The sequence below is a fragment of the Falco rusticolus genome, chromosome 12, assembly GCF_015220075.1.
Source record: "Falco rusticolus isolate bFalRus1 chromosome 12, bFalRus1.pri, whole genome shotgun sequence".
NCBI lineage: Eukaryota > Metazoa > Chordata > Aves > Falconiformes > Falconidae > Falco > Falco rusticolus.
Window position 1 is genome coordinate 8,759,948 of NC_051198.1, and position 21,720 is coordinate 8,781,667.

The following is a 21,720-nucleotide window of genomic DNA, read 5'->3' on the forward strand; positions in this document are numbered from 1 at the left end:
CAAGTCTGCAACCTAAGGAGAAGAGGTGTAAGGGGAGAAAAGTACAAGACTACATCTAGGTCCATGTTTGAGCATTTACCATGAGTAATGGAGCTGTCTGGAATGCAAACAGACCTCAAGAATAAACAGGAACTATTACTTGAAGTTTAACTGCTCACATTAGCTAATCATTACACTGTGCATATGTCAAAGAAACAGCCGCAAGGTATATGTCAGGGCAAATGTAAGCAATTGGGCTATACATTTGGATGATCCTTACACAAACAAGCATCTAAGGACTGTACATGCACAATCTGGATGCCTTGTTATGCTTGTGACCAAATACTCAGCAAGTGATATAAGCACTCAAAGAGATAAACAGCAGATGAAAATGAAGCTGTCAAATTCAGGAGGCAAACCTGCTGTTGTTCATGACATTTCTAGACCACTAGGCTGCCCCCATATACACAATGAGAACCTACACGGTTCTACCATTGGAAGAGATGTTCTGCAGAGTGTAGGTAAAGGCAGAGTATTACTAGAAAACTCTGAAAGAAAGAAATCATTAATATGTGTAAACAACATTCTGCCTTAACAAAGCATCAGCAATCTAAATATTTACAGCCAGTCACTTCTATTAAGCATGAACTGTTCAAAATGCAAAGAATAATTTAAAAACACTTACTGGCAATCATTATAGTTTTAGAGTTTCCTCCCAGGCTATCTTTTAACAGCCAAGTCAACACAGAGTCCCTGTAAGGCACAAATACTTGTTTCTTCTTTGAAAGAGGATTTGTTGCATCCTGAGATAAATCAGCTGTGATGTGAAGGTAAAAAAAAAAAAAAAAATGCAATTATGTATTTTCATTCATTTTATAAAACAGTATGCGTTAGGCCACTATTTGTGTAAGTAAATAAGCAGAAAGGTATTTAATGACTAAAAAAACAAAACAGACAAGCACAAAAACCAGACTTACCTAAGGCAGAAATTACATTTCCCAGAGTAACTAGAGATTTGTTAATATTCCCTCCTTCCTTTAATCTAACCCCGGTGGCACCAGTGGCATCTGCTCTCTCACTTCCAGCAAGATCTACCAAATGAATCTTGCTAACAGTTTCACAAGGCATTTCAGAATCAAATTTAGCCTACATAAAAATAAAAAATAAAGAGAAGTATGTTAAGCTATGAAATTCTGAAATTTTACTGAGTCCAACTCAGTGGCCCTTTCCATGTTTACCTTAACTTGTTTACAAAAGCAGAGTTTAAGAAGACAGGTATATTAGAGATGTCACAGAAAGGCATTTGATCATGAATTGCTGCATAACTCCCACACGAGTAGTTACTACTTTAAATTGTAATATTTGCAGCTTCCTAGCCACTTACAGACATGCGCTGACAACTGTGAATTGGTATTTACATGACGCACAGTGAATTTTTGCTGCATTTGTTTTACTAAGCTTTCAACAGCGGTCTCTCTTCCTCAGTGAAAAGTGACAGGACGAGGAAACAGCCTCAAGTTGCACCAGGGCAGGTTTAGATTGGATATTAGGAAAAATTTATTCACTGAAAAGGTTGTCAAAGCATTGGGAAAGGCTGCCCAGGAAAGTGGTTGAGTCACCATCCCTGGAGGTATCTAAAAGATGTGTAGATGGGGCAGTTAGGGACATGGTTTAGTGATGGGCTTGGCTGTGCTGGGTTAACGGTTGGACTTTGTGATCTTAAAGGTCTTTTCCTACCTAAATGATTCTACGATTCTACATTAGCTTTCAACAAGAAATTACAGCATACACAGACACATTTACGCTCAATTTCTCTACCTGTCTTTGAGTTCAGGTAAGTAGCAACTGCACTTTTATTCTATGATTTTAACTGAGGCTTCCTCCCAGTTTTTATCTTAATTCATATAAATCAACTCAGAGTGCCCTGTTTCAAACTTCCTTCTACTTTTGCAGTACAACAGTAGAACAAAACTTTTTGCTGCCTGCCTCTCATCCTCTTCTGAAAGCTTTGCAATGAGCAATTCATCATTAGTGAACAGCTGGTGCGTGGGATTTTGTGCGTGTTTGTGTGTTTTTGGGGAGAGAGATGCAAAAAGTTCTGTCGGGAGAGTGAACCACCACTCTGCTGTCTTTTCTTCATCTAGCAGGTTACCCGTGGACTGTCTAAAAAGCCTCCCAAAAACAGTGAAGAGTAAAAGTCATTAGAAAAGGAGCTTACTACATATAAACAAAAAGATCACCATGGTCTGAGAAAACATGTTAAATCTCTCCATTATTCTATGAGTAAATCCAGGAACATAAATAGGTTTCCAACAGTAACTGACGAAGAGTCAGCAAGAAAACACTCAGAAAACATTTCCACACTCTAAGATTTCAGCCATGGAGACATTTTTTTTCGCTAACCTTGGATAACACTAGAGCATAAAAGGTAGCCCACGCTCAGCTCCGGCTGAGGTCTGACACAACATGCTCCTCACCCACTCCTATCCCAGCAGCATCGTAGAACACACCACCACTGGTCACCGTTAATCACCCCGAACTTCCAATAATTATTTCCTCAAAATCTATTAAATAGCATTTTAATTAATCACATTACGCTGTAAATTTTAAAGATTATTATCACTGATAAACATATTTATAATACTCAGAATAGTATTTTTACACTTCTAAATTCCTCTATCACAGGACAACACCACAGTCATTACCTACCCATACCTGTTTATCTGACAACCTTATTTTTTTAATTATCGTATGAACTACTTATATTCACATATAAACACATATTAAGACGGGGGGTGGGGGGTGGTGCTTTGTTACCTGAGTGAAGTTGATAGTGAAAATGGCGTGCGACCTACTACTGACATCATTCATTCCAGTTGCAGCAGTTGTTCTATTTATATTTCCTGCATCCATAAGTTCCTCTACATCAGCATAATTTTGCACTAAATGTTTAGACAAATCTGAAGAAGAGCAGAGTGTTACAGTGTGCTCATACATGCACTTGATTTTCTTTAAAAAAAGATTCAAATTGCCCCCACTACTGCAAAGTATTGCTAAATTAGTGTTTATTGTCATACTTGTTTATCAATTAAGGAAAGCAATGAAGCCTCATGTGAGCAATGGAGAATTTAGACATTTACAGTAAATCAAGAAAAAAATATGCAATCTTACTAAAGTATTTAGTGCATTAACATAAGATAAACCCTCGAGAGCTGTGAACCTTCCCTAGTAGAGGACAGATTAAGACAATTAGATTCTAATAGGTTCTTTCCATCTAAACATTAAAGATTTATAAATTACAGTCAACAAGTTCTTAAAACCAATTGCATCTCTTAACATTATTTAAAAATGTGGTTTAAGTTTAGAGATAAAAACTGTATGTATAATAAGCTTAGAATTGGGAAAGCAAATGGGGATACAAAATGAGAGGATATTCTCCTTTAATCTTTTATATCAAATGAAAGCACTGTATCCATCATCATTTATATTTTAAAAGATAAAAATGTCCTATGCAATTAGACGTGACATTTTAGAATATACAGAGGTAATAAAATATCCAGTGCAAAACACTTTACCCTCAACATACGGCCCGTCCTTCGGATGTTCTCGTATTCGTAAATTATTAGTTTTTGATGACTTCCGTCTGAGAAGATCTCTCACACGTTCATTATAAATTTCCAGATAACTGAAAGAAAAAGATTAGAAAACCACTGACTGATTCAACAGTCTTTAAAGGAAGGAGAGCTGTCTTAACACTGTGTTTGAAAGCAAGATGTCTGGAGAAGCTAGGCTCCAAAACTGGCTAAAGATAGTAATGACTACAGCACACTTGTATCATAAGGAAAAAAGCAAGAAGCAAGTAGAAGGGAAGCAGACATTAGCAAGATAAAGATCTCCTAATGCCACTCTGAAATAAAGGTACAAATAAGGAAGATGCTGTTCAGTACCAAAGGCATTTTCACTATCATTTAATCAAAGCAAAATGCACAACTGTTGAAGTTAGAAGTATTGCGTATTTTGACTACAACTGCCAACAAAAATCAATTATAGGATTGAGGGCAAGCATGGAAAGTTATTTGAAAAAGACACACTTTTCTCAGAGATAAAGTGAAACCGGGTGGTTTTAACTGTAACAAGTTTGATAACCAGCAAGCTATTAACACACCAAGACCTACCTGACTTCTGTTCGAAAGGATGCTTCATTCCGCTTTGTTTTTTCACTTATTTTGCTGAATAATCCTTCACAAATTCGAGGTATTAAACCTGCATCACCCTGCAACAACAATAATTCTTATTTCCAAGGCTATGTACACATGCACAATAAATTTTGAAACATAAAACCCAAGATCACTAGCTGAACATTCCAACGTCCAGAAAGGGGGGAGGGGGAACAAAACTTTTCAACAAATACTCTCTTGCACTTTATTTAACTGAAGTCACCTTGAGACTTTAATCCTTGTGTGTGTTGGAACATATATACTAGCTCCAATTCTTTGCTATTGGGATATATTTTGTCCCTCCCTTTTAGTTCAAATAATCCCAAATGCTTAATGCAGAAACCAGCTCCTCAGAGCAACATATGAACTGCCTTATCTCAATAACATCTAACTTCCTCTCTCTCATTTCACTATGGACTTGGCAACACCTGCAGAGAACGGGACAAGAGCCATGAACATGCACCCACGAGCCATTCTTATACAAACCCCCAAAGCCCAGCTCACAGTCCTGCCTGTCTTGAAGGATGCAGCAGGTCCTCTGGATAAATTACCATGCAACAACAAGACCAAAACTACAGTCACTGTATCCCACAATGCAGCTGAATTAAATTTGTTATCTAAATTCTGAATGCTCAACTCTGCAGTTAAAGGGTTCTTACACGTAAAGTGCTCAGTCAGTTTAATAAAGCAAACCAAAAAAAACATATTCCTTCTCAGAGATCCCTACAGACTGCGTGGTTTACTAGCAGGGCTGCAACTATCCATTACAGGGTCTTTGCCACTTCAGCTAACAGAGCGGCCAGCAGCGCAGGACATCATTGTCTCTGTTAAACTGGCACTTGAGAATTGAGCCTCATCCCAGTGAGTCTGCTGCTCCACCGCTGATGTCAAACACGTGTCAGACTGCAAGAGATATCCAGAGACTTAGCATGCAGCTCTCCTCTCCGTGTTGCTCCAGGGAGACCCCTTTCCAGGCAAGCAGTAAATGAAAGCCAGGGCCATCCCCAGCCGCAGAGCTGGGAGCAGGGGAGCGCACGCAGCTCTGTTCCCAGCTGACGAGGGGCTGCTTGCTCCCAGCTGCCCCATCCCACTGGGTCTGGTTATGTAGATGACCAGCTACCTGCTGGGCACACCTCCTACCCACCACTTCGGGACAGCAGCTAACACTCCTTCAGAGCTGGAATGAGTGAACATAGCTCCCAGGAATAAAGGGTGAAGACACATACATACAGATAAGCTTTAGGCTCAGAGCTGCAAACTCAGAAGTAGCTTACAAAACAGTCTGCCAGCTATAATTTGCCTCCAGTCCAAAAACACGCAAGAGATTTGATGCGATGGACTAATTCTAATTCTATGCGCCGCTGAGGCAAGAAATGTTCTTGCTTAGAGTTAGGGGCCTTATAATTAAACAGGAGGCAAATAGGACATATCAGCCCAAACATCCAGCATGAGCATAGCCCAGACACTCCAGGCACCCAAGAGTTTGCCTGGTGGCATTCTACAGACACCTGGCAGCAGAAAAACATGAGGACAGCAGACTCCCCTGCACCACACTCTGGCAGGGGAGTGCTCCACAAGCAAAGATTTCTCTTCTACTCAGACCCCCACATAAAATCTGACCATTTTTGCCCAAGCGCACACCAGTCTTCTCCCACTCTGGCCCCCTCTGTCCTCATCCTTCGTCTTCCCCCTGCATTCTCTGTCCCAGCAATCTTCTTCCAGGTGCCACCTCTGAGCTACTCTTCTTCTTTCCTTTGCCCCGATATAATTCCTCATTCATCATCCAGTCTTTTTTTTTTAAAAAAAAAAAAATTATACTCTATCCCTCCATTCTGCCCTTTTCCGACTTCCTCCTCCTCTTAATCAGACCCTCTCTGTCCTTCTCAAACCAGGTCTCATTCTTCGAAATAATAATCTGTTCTCCTCCTATCATACCTAGCCCTTCACCCTACTGCACTTTGGTTTAAAAAAAAAAGAAAAAAAAAAACCATAACAACTCCTAGTCAAAGGGAGAAACTTGCAGTTGCAGTTTAATCAGGCTTTTTTTTGAGACTGTTGCCTTTGTTAACAGAGGAGCAGCCTTTCCCAATCTGTATCATTCTCTACCTCCAGTTAAAGTTTCAGGGTTCAGTGTTGGAAATTCCTATACGCTTGCTTTTTTTTTTTTTTTTTTTTTTTGAACACTGGAAGGGGAAAAAGACTTTTCTTTCATCTCATGCTTGGAAACACCTGAATAGTTTTAATTAAAGCTTAATGAAAAAATATGAAAGATCCATCACAAAGTTTCAGGCAAGTCATTAGTGTCTGACATCATTTAGCAACTGTAAAGGTCTCAAAATAGGAAAATTTAGGTCTAATTGAGTAACTTCAACCATAGCAATATAACGATGAGAAAGGAGGAACACACAGTTCTCAGCATATTTTATCAATAAAATTTACATCTTACAGAATGTACACTCTTCATTAGAAACTATATTGAAACATTTTCTCCCTTTTCACCCCCTACAGCTCCAGGGCAGAATCAACTACATATTTGACAGGGTTTTTTTCTGGGTTACAGAGTTTCCAGTCACAGAAATCTGTAGAACCAAAAGAGGTAGCTCACTCCAGAGCTGAATTTTCTCATTAAAAGCCCGTTTTCCTTCTGTGCTATCTAACCAGAAAACTCCTTATTGCAATTTAAATGTACTGGGCTTTACCCATCTACCTTGGGCATAGGGAACAAATCATTCCCTTCCATTCTGCAGCTGCCTCTCATGTCTTGGAAGACTTTTTATTTCTCCACTATCTTCCTTTCTCTGCATAAGCAAGCCTGACTTTCCTGACAGATCGTATTTTATAGATCTCTGATCATTTCAGTGTCTCTGCTCAAGACTTAATTCTAACTGGTCCACATATTTCTTGAAATGATTGTTGCACACAGTATTGCAGAAGAAGCCTTCCAGAGCCAAGAACAGCAGATACTGAAAGCAAAATGAGAATAGAAATCATACTTTTTAAGGAGAAGTAAGGAAAAAAGAAAATTTATATCCAATTCAAGTTTTCTTATAGCACCGTAGTCTCTCTGACAGGGCCATCAATTTTCAAGCATTTAACTTGGCGGCTGAGTATATTTTATACACACTCTGTACAAAGCCAGATTAAAGTATTTATGTATCATGGCAAGAAGATTAGACCTTTATTATTGAATAGTGTCAAACAAACTTCAGCACCTATTCATTTGCAAAATGTCTTGATGATTACGGTCATTACATACAGTGAGGTAGTCTCATAAAAATGTCACTTTTATAAATTTCTTAAATAGAAATCCACATCTAGGTCATAAGATCTTTTCTGGTTACAAAAGTCTATTCTGCTTACCATTTTGAAGTTAAATATAAAGCTACTTATTCTGTGACAACTGAAAGAAAAAGATTTACAGCTAATTTACTCTCCTAAGCTAAAGGAGGTACAACGTGGCCAATCTTACTACATTTCAGAAGAGTGATTTATCTAAGGAAGGACAAGCGGTAATATTCTCCTTTTCAATTCTGCTGGGAGAAGATGTGATGTATTTTTTTTCCCCAAGGATTAAACCTTACGGGATGAAACCTGTAGAGGCTGCCTGGCAAACAGGCTTCATCTCAGCTGGCCCTTTTAAACTGCTCCACTCCCAACAGTTTAGTGGGTTCTTTCTGTCCTTGGACAGGCACGGAGGCAACTGCAAGAAACTACTTCCATCCTTTACTCAAAAACTGCCAAATATTCCCCCTATCACACCTTCATCTTCCAGAGTCTTCACTGCAGTGCTCAACAGGACGTAATCCTTAAAATTAAAGTTACTCAATCATCTTATAATGGTTTGCTGAAACTTACATTTAGCTACTCTCATCCCCAGTTTCTACTCCTCACTTGATGGCCTTCTCTAAACAGGGGACAAGGAGCTAGTTTAATCTTCTGACCCTTTAAAAAGAGGTCTAAAAAACAGATCTCTTAAGAAAGGGCTCATCATCCATGTTCTCAAAACCCCTATCTTCTTTTTTTCTTGTCTTGAGTTGGCATAGAAAATAAGCAGAAACATTTGCAATTTTGGGGTTTGTTACTGAACAAAAATTATTGCTTTTTGTCCAACATGACAGAGCATTACTGAAAGACACGTCTTCCAACTGTATGTATCTACCTATAAAACAAACAGCTTCTGAAACCTCTGATTACATGGAGGGTGAGTAGCAGATAGACAGTATCAGTAATAATTTCACAAAACCGTGTTCTTGCAATAGCCTAATTTCAATGCATTGCTACAGAATAAATAAAAAAATAATAAAAAAAAAAAACACCTGCTCAGCTGACGCAGGGCGAGCAGTGGACATTTTCTACCTGGATTTCTCCAAGGCTTTCGATACAGTTTCCAACAGCCACCTCCTGAAGAAGCTGATGCACTACAGTCTAGACAAGTGGTCTGTGTGGTGGGGGGTAACTTGGTGACGGGCCTCAGCGCAAGGGGGGTGGTAAACAGCCCCCTTTCAAACTGGCAGCCTGTCACATGTGGGGTCCCCTGGCCCAACACTGTTTAGTATCTTCATAAGTGATCTGGATGATGGGATGAAATGTACCCTCAACAAGTCTGCTGATGACACCATACTGAGTCGGGAAGTGGACACTTCAAAAGGGACAGCCATCCTACAGGAAAACCTGAATAGGCAGAAAAGTGGGCTAACAAACACCTTACAAAGTTCAACAGAGATAAATGTAAGGTCTGAGAAAACACAATCCAGGCGTGGAGCACTGGCTGGGGTCTACCTGGCTGGGGAGGAGCAGCTCTGTGGAAAGGGACACAGGGGTCCTGGTGAACAGCCAGCTCAATACGAGTGAACAGTGTGCTGCTGCAGCAAAGCAAGCCAACAGGATGCTGCGTTGCATGACCAGCAGAGATAAAGTCATTCTGCCACTCTTCTCAGCGCTTGGCAGGCCATGCCCAGAATTGTGTTCAGTTTTGGTCTCCACTATACAAAAAAGATGTGGACAGGCTGGAAAGGGTTCAGAGAAGGACCACAAAGACAACCAAAGGACTGGGAAGACTGCCATAAGAGGAAAGCTGAGAGAACTGGGTTTGTTCAGCCTTGAGAAAAGAAGGCTTAGCGGAGACCTTAATCAACACGTTCCAATATTCAAAGGGTGGCTACAAAAAAGATAGACTCCCTTCTTACAAGGATTCACACAGAAAAGGGGTAATGTGTACAAATTACTCCTGGAGAGATTGGGTTTGGACACAAGAGGACAATTTTTCACAGTCCACCATTGGAATAAACTCCCCAGGGAAGTGCTGGATTCCCCAACACTGGACACTTAAGATTCAGCTGGACAGGGTGCTGGGCCACCTTGTCTAGACCGTACTTCTGCCAAGAAAGGTTGGACCAGATGATCCTTGAGGTCCTTCCAACCTGGTATTCTATGATTCTATGAAAATACAACATACCGCATTTCCCATCATGGTGTAGGACTTCCCAGATCCAGTCTGTCCATATGCAAAAACACAAGCATTATAACCTTCAAAAGCAGATTTAAGCACGTCTGTACCAAGATTTTTGAAAACCTAAAAGCAAAGAAAGTTTTTTAAGACAACAAAAGCTTGTAGAAAAAAGTTTTTTATCAGTCCAGCATGGCAAATATTAAACAATAACCTACCACAATATAAGCTATTGGCATCATCGATGATATTTACTATAGGACAGGAAATTAGTACTTCAAATAAGATACTGAATTTTACAACCATATTTAGTTTACAGCACTGCAACTTGCAACAGTATATTTTATACTTCATTTTCTGGCAGAGATCTGCTTGGCATGAGGAAGAACAAAAAATGCTGCCGAAAGAAATTAGAGCTGTAGAAAGAAGGTAATCCCAGACACTTAATATACTTCTCCTTATTTTTAATATCTACTCACTTTGTGTATCTTTGCCAGTTCTCCATGTCCTGCAAATAATGTTTCAGTGATCCTGGTAGTTTCTTGGTTTCTGTTTTTAGAGGGTTTTTTTGTTTGATTTTGGTTTTTTCCTTTAACCAAGTGTAAGAAAACGGCCCATTATTTTCTCCATATTTCCTCCCTAACTGGCTTTTATGTACCAATACTTTTTAGGCTGACAAACATGGAAACATGTTTTCTATATGCTAAGTAACCTTCTTTCATTAGCTAGCCCGTTCTCTTTTTCCTTCAACATCTACAAACTGGTAAAGATCCTTCCTCCACATCCCACTATGAGAGTCTGTTCTCACCTAATAACTTCATCTCTCACCAGACCTCTTCACCACCATCCTCTGCAATATTGGCTCCAGTACCCCTCCCAGATTCCTGACCTTTCATTGCCATACCCCTCATTTCCATCCATATCCCGCTGGGCAAGGAGTAACACTTGGCACAGCACTTCTCTCAAGGAAAATATTGATCTGAGTCTCCCAATACAAACACGATTTTCAAAAGTCTCATCAATGCTTCAGATGATTTAGCTACTAGACCACAGTATAACGTGGTTTAAATTAAACACTGTGTACAAGTAATTATTAACAGCAAATGGCACACGCACAGTATAATCATGCTACTCCTCCCTTGAAGGACTGCTGGTTAATTTCTTTAATCATTAAGGCTCAGTTGCAAGCATGCCTTTGGAATACTCAAACTTGACCTTTCCTTGAGCAAAGGAGTATAAAGACGAGCCAAAGCACAATTCCCCTTTTGTTTGTCATTTGAAAAGTAGCACCTTAGTTGAATTTTCTCCCCTGAGTAACTGCTCCTGTAGTCCCCCTGCCACTTTTCCCTTTGTCTATGTTCAAGTTTTTACCTCACCACCTGCACCAATTCCTTATGCACCGTTTTGACTACATTTTCCCTTTTAAAAATGTGTGCATACCCTGCACAGTGATTTGAGGTAGTACATAGGACAGTTACAGTCAGTGTTGTCTGAACAGAGGCTTAACACACAGGTTAGAAGAAAAGTCATTGTTAGGATGGGACTTTGTCAGAAACAAGTGTCTGGGATACTCGTTTGTCACAAAAGGGCAGTAAACAACAAAAGTTTATTTATTTCTCTTCTGGAAATACAAACCAAATAGCCTGATGGTAAATTGCCACTCCCACTCTATTTTTGAATTCTAAAGCACATTTTGCATCTACAAGGCATATTGATGGGGCATGAAATATTAGACAGACTTCCATTTAATATTTTTCTGCCTTTCAAATGGAAAAATATAACAATCATGAACAAAGCACACTAAGCAACTGCAATACCAACAATCAAGATCAATTTTATTCCATGACAAGGCGAATGTGAATGAAAGATGCCCCTCTACGCCACTGGTGCAGTAAAGTGGAAATTCTTCAGCAACTTGATAAAAGCTTAACTACAAAGTCTTCCAATTAAATATGAAACTAGTAACAAGCAAAACAATAGCTTGTGCAGCATTTGTTCAGAAATTGCACTCCCACGGTTTGAAAATTCCTGTTGTTTTCCATGTGCTGCTCACATTGTAATTAAAATAACACTTGACACAGGGACAGTAATAGCGTGACTGAGCAAATGAAGTTAGCATTCTTGCCAGGAAGGATGAAAGAGGCAGTCTGGGGTTGTGGGGCACACTGTAATAGCAGGGTGTTGTACATGGACATCTAAGCCATGCTTAGGATTTATTGTTAGCATCCTATTACTACAAAACATAAAGCTCACAGCTTTAAAAAAATCATTGCTCAAGGCTGCTGCAGTGATCCCTATATGGGTATCTTAATTCTTTTTTTTTTTCCTCTAAGCTTCTGACACAGGTAAGTTATACTGATCTTGCCTCAACTTTGCTCTGAAACAGGCAAAATGGCACAAATTAAAAAACTTAAAATATGGAACTTAGTTTATCACTTATAAGCAGAAATTGGACACCAACACAGGATACAACTTGGATATACATTTATATTAATTCAAGTTTTACAAATGGCTGTTTTAACAAGAATTAACTTCATTATTTCATACCATATTCAGATTCTGGAAAAAAACTGCATTGTAACAGCAACAGCCTAACAATGGACTCTTTTCTTGGCATTCTTCTAACAAGTCTCATCTAACATAGCTTTCTAGAAGTATCTAAAGTCAGGTAAAGAAACAGCTACCTAAATCATCCAAGAATTAAATATCCATAAAGCTAAGCTACAATTGGTGCTTAAGAAGAATTTCTATAACTACTTTTATGGTACTTTTTGCAGACTTTTCCAAATATGCATTGAAACATCAATAATGCTGTTTTATGGAGATGTACTCATCTATATCAGGAAGAACTGAGAATATGGGTATCAGTTATCACTGAGAAATATATGCATTTTCATGAAACCAATAGTAAACTGAGTCCCTAATCAATTTGTATGAGCAAACTTAAGGCAAACATTTGTTGTGTCTGTAGAACCACCACCAAAATCTCAAGTTTCAGTTAAAATGAGATCAGAAAAAATACATGATCAAAGCTGCTTTAATTAAAATAAATAATTCTCTAAATGTTCAGCTTAAAGCATTTGCTAAAGTTCTAGTAAAGCCATATGTCCTGCAACACCTGCTTACAGAAACTAGGGTTCCAATTATTGCACTCAAATACACTACTTAAATTTGCCACAGTGCTTAAGTAATTAGGATATTTCCACATCAATGCCCAAACAGATGTATAAATAGATGTATACTTCTTGATATTTCACAGAATATAGCAAAAAATGTATTACTTAAATGAGTATCATCAAGTAATAACAATGCTGGAAGTTCAAGAATATAGATGAACAAATGTTTGGATTAATAATAACTAACTAATAACTCAGTGAAATAAAAAAGGAAGCTTTCAGGAAAAAAAAAAAAAGAGGACCTACCACTTTGATGGTTAAATAGAAAATTCAGGTATAAATTTCCTTTCAATTACAGTCATTAAATATAATAGCAAAGCTTGTCCTTCTCATAAATATTTTTTATATAGGCTTGAACTTCTTGTTTCTTAGTATTAGTTTTAATTTTGAGGCTTTTAGGATTAGCCATACCACTATCCTTGATTTTGGAGGTTACAGAATAGATGAGGTACATACCAAAAAGGTATGTATCCAAGTAGCTTACATCATATTCAGCAAACCCTTGCATTATCCTAAGGGGGGAATAAATACTCTCACTTGAAGCGTACAGCACCCCAAGTTCCACAAAATCCAAAGAGAAGACAGTAATCACAAAACACTTTATTTTTACTTAATAAATTTATTGGGAATGTAAAACAGCAAAAGGTTCAACGTTCACATGAAATATGAGGTCAAGGGAGGATCTATCTGTTCATTTAAGTAATACCTATAGCTCTGAGTTTGATTTTCTGTTCTGAGTGTGCAGGAAGAAAGGCAATTTTGTCCTTTCCTAGGCTGAATAATCAAGGGAGGAGAAATAGGAGTCTTCTTTAAGGTGTACCAAGACTTTTGGACAAAAAAAAACCCAAAAAACACTTCAACCAGATAAGAGGAATGTTTCTGTCTAAGTGAGTTAAAGATACATGCTTGTTTTTTAAAAGTGGTTTTTTTTCAAAAATGCTTTTCAGAAACAAATTTAGCTCTCAAGGAAGTTTTCTAACTTGACCTTACAAGACAGATCAGAGAACTAGAAAGAAGAAATTTAACAATATTAGGTTAAGTTTAAAAAAAAAAATCAAATTCTCAGGTGCCTAGGGAATTTCTAAATTACACAAGAAGCACTAGCAGTGGAAAGAAGTTTCAAAGAATGCTTTCAAGCCAAAGGAAAGAGGAAGGAGAAAAAAAATAAACATTCAGAAATCCTACCATTTCTTGACAGACAAAGCTGGGACTTTTGCTGTCTGCTGAGAAATAAGAAAAATCATAGGTAAATGTCTTAGTTCTTTCTCGTCCAGTGTCTCCAGTACCACCCTCTGGTACCTATTTAAAAAATAAAAATACCAAAAAAAAAAAAAAGGGCTGGTATGATACATCCTGATGAAGCAATTAAAAACGTTTTAAAATAAATAATCAGAATGCAAATTCAACATAAGGCTATACACATTTAGAAATTTATACTGACAGGTTAGCCTAGTACTCCAACATCAGTGAAGAAATCAGCAACAGATACTCCCTTCAGCAAGAAGGACAGTCATGTTACAAGATAGCACAGCAGGAATTATTTGGGGTTTAGCTTACTACTCCTACCACGGTACATTTTTATCACAATACTTATGTCCAGTTATGTCAGTCCTGTATATGAAATTCAGATTATAATAAAGGATTATCCTACACACATAATTAATAGGAGCCAAAGAGACCTTTGCATTGTTAACAGCATTTCAGTGTGGAGTCATAATTACAGTGCTGTTACATACTTGCTGCTTAAGGCTATCATCATGCTCAAGGCATGACAGCTCACTATACTTCAGCAATATTCACTGCTATCTGAATCAGTCTAAACAAACTACACAGTGAAATTCCTTTTCATGTATTTGTCATCGGAAACTGTCTTCCAAAAGCATATTTGCTGTGCGTGATTTCTCTTGCTGAAAGAAATGCTAAAATATACCATCAAAATATTACAGCAAGTGGTGGGTACTTTGTGTTTAGTTCACTTTCATGGGAATTCCAGAAGACTTCTTCTACAGATGAAGCAAAGTTTTAATAGCTACCAGACAGGTACCTCTCTTCCATTGCTGGCTTTCATTTTTGAGCTAAGTAATGACCTATGAGATACAGCCCGTAGAGTGGTTTTCAGAACACCACAGCGCAGCAAATAAACAGTTAAATCTATTTGCCAAAAAAATCTCAACCTTGTATTTTAAAAATTAAAGCTGTTCTCCACAGTGCAGTGAGCACCACTGTTTGTCCAGACATGTTTTGGCAACTATTCAGTTAGTTCAGTTAGGAATTCCTTTTTTAAATCATGTTTACTCACCTTTAAGTTTGTGATTGTAGTTTTATTTTTTTCCATTGAAATAATAAACTTTGCATTAAGGTCTTTCTCCCTGGGGGGGGGGGGGGGGGGCGGGAAGGAAAAAAGAAAGGAAAAAGACAAATATGTTAAATAAAACATATCACAATTATCTACAGTCATATTTCCACTCAACAGGTTGCTTGCAACAGTCAATTATCCAGTGAATTCATTTATAAGTCATTTTTTAATTGTTGTGACCAATGTTTATTTATTGCTATGGGATATATTTGAAGTACTTGGGCTTGCCTCCAAATCCCATCATCTAGAAACAGAGCAGCAGCTTGGGCAAACCTGCTTCAGAAGTTTGACTCTGCAAGTCAATTAAGTGGTTTGTTCTTAATTTGAAGTAGTCTGATCCAAAGCCCAGCGAAGTCAATTATATGGCTCTAAGGAACTGCGAAACAGAACACTACGAGATAAGACCCTGCCTCCTACCACCACCCTACTAGCAGCAGTTCCCATTTACCCATAAGCCTAGGAAACAGGGACTAAATATTTAAACCACAAAACCCCAGTATTTTAAAACTCTCTTAGAAATGAGGTACCCAATTTATTTTTTCAGTTGTGATGCATCACAGCTGTGCAGGAGCGGCTCTGCTACCAAGGGAGCGTTACATGGGTTTGTTGCTTTCCAAAGCACATCAATTCTGGGGCCGGGGGGGGGCGGTGCGCAAGAGTCTAGTTTTGCAGCAGTGTTTTCATGTACCTGCCATCTATTTCACATCATATGTTTCTGTTTTCAAAACTATCATAAAAAATCATTACCTTAGTGTCTAAAACCAGCATGTATCAACCTGCTTGCTAGAGATGGGATTTCATTATAGTTGGCCATAAGAGTAATGCAGGCTGCTTTTGAATGACAACATCTCCTGTGTTATTAAAAACATCCACATGAAAGAGCCAGAAGAGGAAGACTGCTATATACACCATACAAAACCTCTCTTCCCAAATCTAACACACACCCCTGTTCCAAAACCATCTGAGTCACCTGACAAAGCAGAGGGCTTTGAAGTGCTGCTTGACCATATTGTATGGTATCTCAGCAATTACTGGATATCCACTGCACCAACCAAAAAAAAAAAAATCCACTGCACCAACCAAAAAAAAAAAAAAAAAAAAAGAGAGAGAGAGAAACAGAAACTTCCTCCTAGTAGCAGGAGACCCAAGTTCAGGATTTCAGTGACACTTTCTTCCTCTTGGTGCACTGGATCACCAGTTCTATGTTCCTTAGCTGACTGTGTACCCACCCTCCATTCACATTCAGTTTTCCAGAAGAAATTCTAAAGAAAAGCAAAACGCATTTAAAAATCTATATTAATGAATAAAGATTTAGCAAATAATGTACTGATACTTCAGTAAGCACTTTTAAGTTCTTTTCTAAGCTAATAAAAATATATAATTGCAATAATTACAGCATTAATTATACAACTGAGTTTAGATCTACCACAGAAAAATATGCCATAAGAGATGCACCTTCACTCATTTCCATGTCATCCTCAGCAGCTTTTACTAGGTCTACACTTAAGAGACTAAAATACAGCTACAGGTAACAAACAGGGAAACAGAGAAGTGTCCAATGGTATTTTTTAGTAGGAAATAGATTTTGGCATCACAATAACGCAGCTTGCGGATGGCTGCCACCCATCCTGCTTCCTCAACAGTCTCTACCTGTCTGAAGCTATTTGCTCAGCGAAGGTGTAATAAGTCATGTGGCCCAATTAAATGGTCTATCTTACTACGTAAATCTGTTTCAAATAAGATTTGTGACCTGCTTGCTCTAGGAAGTTTGGAAGGACTCCAGGTAGGAAGACATTTGGGCCAGATTTACTCCTTTTTTTGTCTCAATTTCTTCATGCTTGAGATGTATGAAGGAAAACTGGTACTTTCCTTCCCAAACCTAGCCAGCTCTCCATATTACGGAAACCTGGTGCAAAATGTTTAAAGCCTTACACAAAATTCTGAGAAGCCTATAGACATTAATTTTTGTGATAACACTGATAAGACTACTAAATTTTATTAAAGAATGAAAATTTCAAAGTAAAAAAAAAAAAAAAAAGAAAGAAAGAAAAAAAGAAGGGAAAAAAAGGCCCTGTAGAGCAATAGCCAATAAAAAAAAAAATCATGAACAGAATTCAGAATTTTGCTTTTTTGTATGGGAAGGCATAGGGAGAGGACAACCTGAAACAGTAATACTATGATCAGAATCAATAAGTCAACCTGAATGAAGTGGAAAGAATTCACGGGAATCAAATGCTAAAGCTTCATTTCAAGACAGCCAAGTATAATTTATTGTACACATGAAGAGTTTGAGAGGAACCCGTCAAAAACAATTGCTTGTGTGATGCCAGTTATTTCCAGGGACTCATTTAATGCAGTTCAGCAGGGGCTGAGTCACTTTCAAAAAAGTTTTGATTGCAAGTTCCACTTTAATTAAAGGTTCAGGCTGTAAACAGCTGTACTGCAGCGTTAGGTACCCTTCTGAGAACTTTCAGAGCTAGGAGAACCCTACTGCAACCAGCATCCATAGGAAGCACTAGCCCTCCCTCAGCGCAGAGACAAGCCCCAGCCACTAACCAAACTGCCCCGTTAATTCCAGCCCCCTCATCACAAAGCAATGTAAAAGGGCTGGCTGCCAAAACTAATTCACAATTAACGCTCTGATGATTTAAGAAAGCTTGCTCCCCCCGCCACCCCCGCCCAATCTGCTCACAGAGCAGTGTTCAGGGCCAGCCTCCGGGCTGCTCTCGCTGCTGTTTCATACACCACGTGGATGGAGTTCCAGGATCACAAGGGAAGGAAACTTGTAACTCGTGATCGCCTGACCCATAACCAAACTACAAAGTGATCAGACAAGCAAGTTTCTTGGCACAGACATAAGGACATACATCAGCCCTGTGCTGTTATTAACCCTCTACTATTGTTACATTCAGCTAGTCATCTAGCAATTAATTGCGAGGAAGAGAGTAGAAAGAATAATTTTTAAAAAAGGGGCGGGGGGGGGTGGAGGGAGGGGTGTCAGAAAAACGACTTCAAATAATACTGGCACTTTAGTATAAACAGTATCAGTATTAGTACCAAGGTATGCTTAAAAGAACTAGTATACTTGTCTGCTAATGGGATAACTTGGTAAATGGCTTACCTGTGCTGAAGAGAAATTACTAAAACCTTGCCCAAGGGGCATGTGGCTTATGAGAACTTCCCCAGACTGAAGGTAGTTCAGCAGCTGTATCAAAACCCAGCAGCTTCATGGAAAAAGCTCCAATGAAGGTATCTCTATGGCCAGTTTCTTCCTCTCCTTCCCTTATATCCCCTGCTTACTTTCAGGGCAAAGACCAGAGCGGTTTTTGCACCTCCACAGGCATCTAGTTGAAATCATACTAGAGGCAGCCATATGTTAGCAGTATCTACAGGTTTCAAAATAACTTTCACTGACCCCTGTTCATTTTATCACTCACCCAGTCCTCCACAAGACTTTCTGAAGATCCTTCCACAGAGAGAAGGGACAAGAGCACAGAAAACCACTATTACCTCACATATAAATTAAGGGAAGCTTTAGAAAAACCCTTTTCACAGACATGCAAAATGTATTTGGCCTTCTTCCAAGTTAATCTTTAAGTTCCTTCCTTTAAGGTCCTTCAATGGAAGGTTCCGTTAAACAGTGGCTTTTTATAAATCCTTTCTGTATTATTTAGACACTAGAGCATTCATTATAGTTTATCCCATTAGAAAATCTTGATATTATATTTTCCATTAAATTGGTACTATGGGAATCAGTTGTGATTACTGTAATACCTGTCAGACACCACGCCAGGAAAAGAACAGAAAGAATGAGATGTGTTTCATCTGGGGGGTGGGAGGGGGAAACCAAAAAAGACAGGATAGAAAATGCAATCCGTTTTCCCAAATGGTGTTTCGAAAGACCACTTCAGCCCACCTCCAAGGATGCACAGACAAGGACACAGGCACTACCTGAACAGCTTGCTGAGCACCTCTGTGTCAAAATAGAAAAAGGTCTGTAAAATATACTCTTGGAAATTCACTTAACAGTAGACATCTAATGGAACATCTATTGTGAAAGGCTTATACTGAAGAGCAGATGTGTGATTTTGTTTTCAACTACTCAAAAACATAATCTGAGCACCTGTAAAAGCAACTCAACCATGCTCAATGGCTTTTCTTTTCAGCAAAGTGCCTGCTACTCCTTATGTTTCCATTTTAGGCACAATGTCACGGATTTCCTGTTTTATCACTCTGCTTGTTCACTACACAGGTGTATTTCTGGGGTCACAAAGTGAAAGCATGAGGGTTGCTTAATGACCAGGACAATTCAAGGTAGATTTAACTGAAAAACAAGCACAGTGTCACAGAAAGACCTTGGCATTTTCTTGCAGCTTGTAACATACTGTGTGTTTGCCCTGACCTCCCGTTGAATTACACAGACCAAGAGCACTTTCCTTTGTCTGAGTAACTCTTAAAAGAGGAATAGTCTATTCAACCATATGCTTTAAAAAGTCAAACAAAACCCCTCTTACACAGTAAATTCTTTGTTACTTTGTGTAACTACAGGAAAACTGAAGCTGGTGCAATCTTTCTCTTTCCTATCCAGATGGTTTTGTTTGGTTTTGTTGTTTTAACTTCTTCAATACCTATTGAATTGTTTTATAGATAGCATGTTAGTTTTAAATGTGATTCCACACCTAGATGCAGTATTAAAAACATGTATCTGGTGGTCTGTATACAAAAATAAAATAATTTTCATTACCCTTTAGATTAAAATATTTTTTTCTATAAACATCAATAACAAGTAGTTTCAATATGTTGGCTAAGACCTTAAATCAGAACAAGTCAAGTAATCTGGCTTAATCATAAGATTCTGGGAATCCACTACAGCTTAAAGTCACCAGTACTACATGATTGCACTGTATAAAAATCACAGTTGTCTCCATAGCAGGGCAATAGCCTGGCATATCCCGAGCTCAAAGTAGTGACCCCATGCTGTTAACTGATATGGCTACAAGCACATATTAAATGACTGAAGCTATGTTTTTACTAATACAGTCTAAAAGTTAACAACTACAAATTGTACATCAAGGAGAGCAACTGCAATCAGATGTCCTTCCGATTTAGTTTGAAGGGAGGTTCCTAGGCGGATGCTCTGGTAGCTGATCAGGGCTGCAGCCTCCCCCTCATTCGGGAGAGCTCTGCAGACTTTGCAGACTTTTACGGCAACCCATTTCCTCTGAACAACACATCTTCATTATCTTCAAGACCTCTACCAAGCTGTCAAATCCAGCTGACCTCGGCCAGCACGTTCAAAAGCTGCTAGATGAGACCAACCCGGCTGACAGACGGGCTGCGCCGTCTCTCAAGTTTCACCTTAAGAAGCCAGACAAGAAAACAGCAGAAAAGATTCATGGGGACTGAAGTTAAAAGAAATATGATTGCAATTGTGTCTCAGTAAGAGAAAAACTGTGCACATACTTGGTACTTTAAAAGAGTTTTGTCATAAAGCACATTTTATGTGGGCATAAGGTTTTCTGTGATCAACATAATCTTAGTAACTTGCTAGTGGAGACATAATGATATCCACATTCCCTTCTGTGATACCAGTTTTATAAAAAGCACTAGCAAACTTTGCAAATAGTTAAATGAGATGGTTCTGCTACTCCCAGAACTTTTTTCACAGTGCAGCTGAAACCAGAATAATAAACCCAGTGGCAGAGACTGCAGAAACAGGGGAAATCTTATATATCTCATGAAACAGAAATACTCCCTAAGTTCATATACTAGTACACACATATCAGCTCTTGTATGAAGGACAACCTAGATTAAACGCCTTCAGCCATAAGAATAAATTTTATCAACAATACTGAAAGGCAGTAGTTTAATCCACAGCAGTAAGGCTCTCCTGGAACATGAACATGCAGGTGTCCTTGTGCTGTCTTCTGTCAAATCATTTCTTTTGGGGGGAAGCTACGCACTCTTGTGGTAACACATACAGACTAGTCATTACATTAAATCATGTACTTGATCTGCTTTTTAAATTTGTATTTTCAATAATATTACAGGTAGAATTCACCTCCCAGCAACTCAGATTAGGTCTTGTGGGTAGCCACATAAGCAAATTTTTAATTCATTAGCAATAGGTAACTTTAAAAAGTTACTGTATCCACACATTCCACAGTCAACAACTGCATAGTAACCTGAAAAATATTTAATCTTCAATTAGCAACTACCTCAGCAGCTACTTTGCCTGAATACATGGAGCATTAAACCAGGCTTAGTAACGGTCTTACCAGCAGGAACTAGTCCTGCATAGCTAAGTTTTAAGATATCCACATGTGAACCCCCTCACACACATTTTTGATGCCAGCCTTTAAGAAAAAGTAGCAAATGCCCACCTTTGGCAGAAGTAATGTAAGATACAACCTCAGACATAATCAAGTTGATTTGAATGACATCTTGGAATTTTGTTGTAACTATTATGATAGTATGAAATTTCTCTAGACACCTGGATTTTAATCCATGTGATATTTTGCTTTTAATACCTTGTTTCTTGTGATC

General features: G+C 38.6%; 1 protein-coding gene across 6 annotated transcripts in view; it reads right to left on the bottom strand.

Moving 5' to 3' along the window:
- Positions 1–21,720, bottom strand: part of KIF16B (kinesin family member 16B) — a 142,559-nt gene that overhangs the window by 111,374 nt on the left and 9,465 nt on the right. For all 6 annotated transcript variants that reach the window (XM_037405676.1, XM_037405678.1, XM_037405677.1 and 3 more), the window contains exons 2-9: positions 15,118–15,187; positions 14,004–14,117; positions 9,652–9,768; positions 4,155–4,252; positions 3,555–3,664; positions 2,797–2,939; positions 957–1,125; positions 665–796 (exon numbers count right to left, since the gene is read on the bottom strand). In XM_037405676.1, the coding sequence (XP_037261573.1) occupies positions 665–796; positions 957–1,125; positions 2,797–2,939; positions 3,555–3,664; positions 4,155–4,252; positions 9,652–9,768; positions 14,004–14,117; positions 15,118–15,187 (953 nt within the window). The remainder of the gene's footprint in view (positions 1–664; positions 797–956; positions 1,126–2,796; positions 2,940–3,554; positions 3,665–4,154; positions 4,253–9,651; positions 9,769–14,003; positions 14,118–15,117; positions 15,188–21,720) is intronic.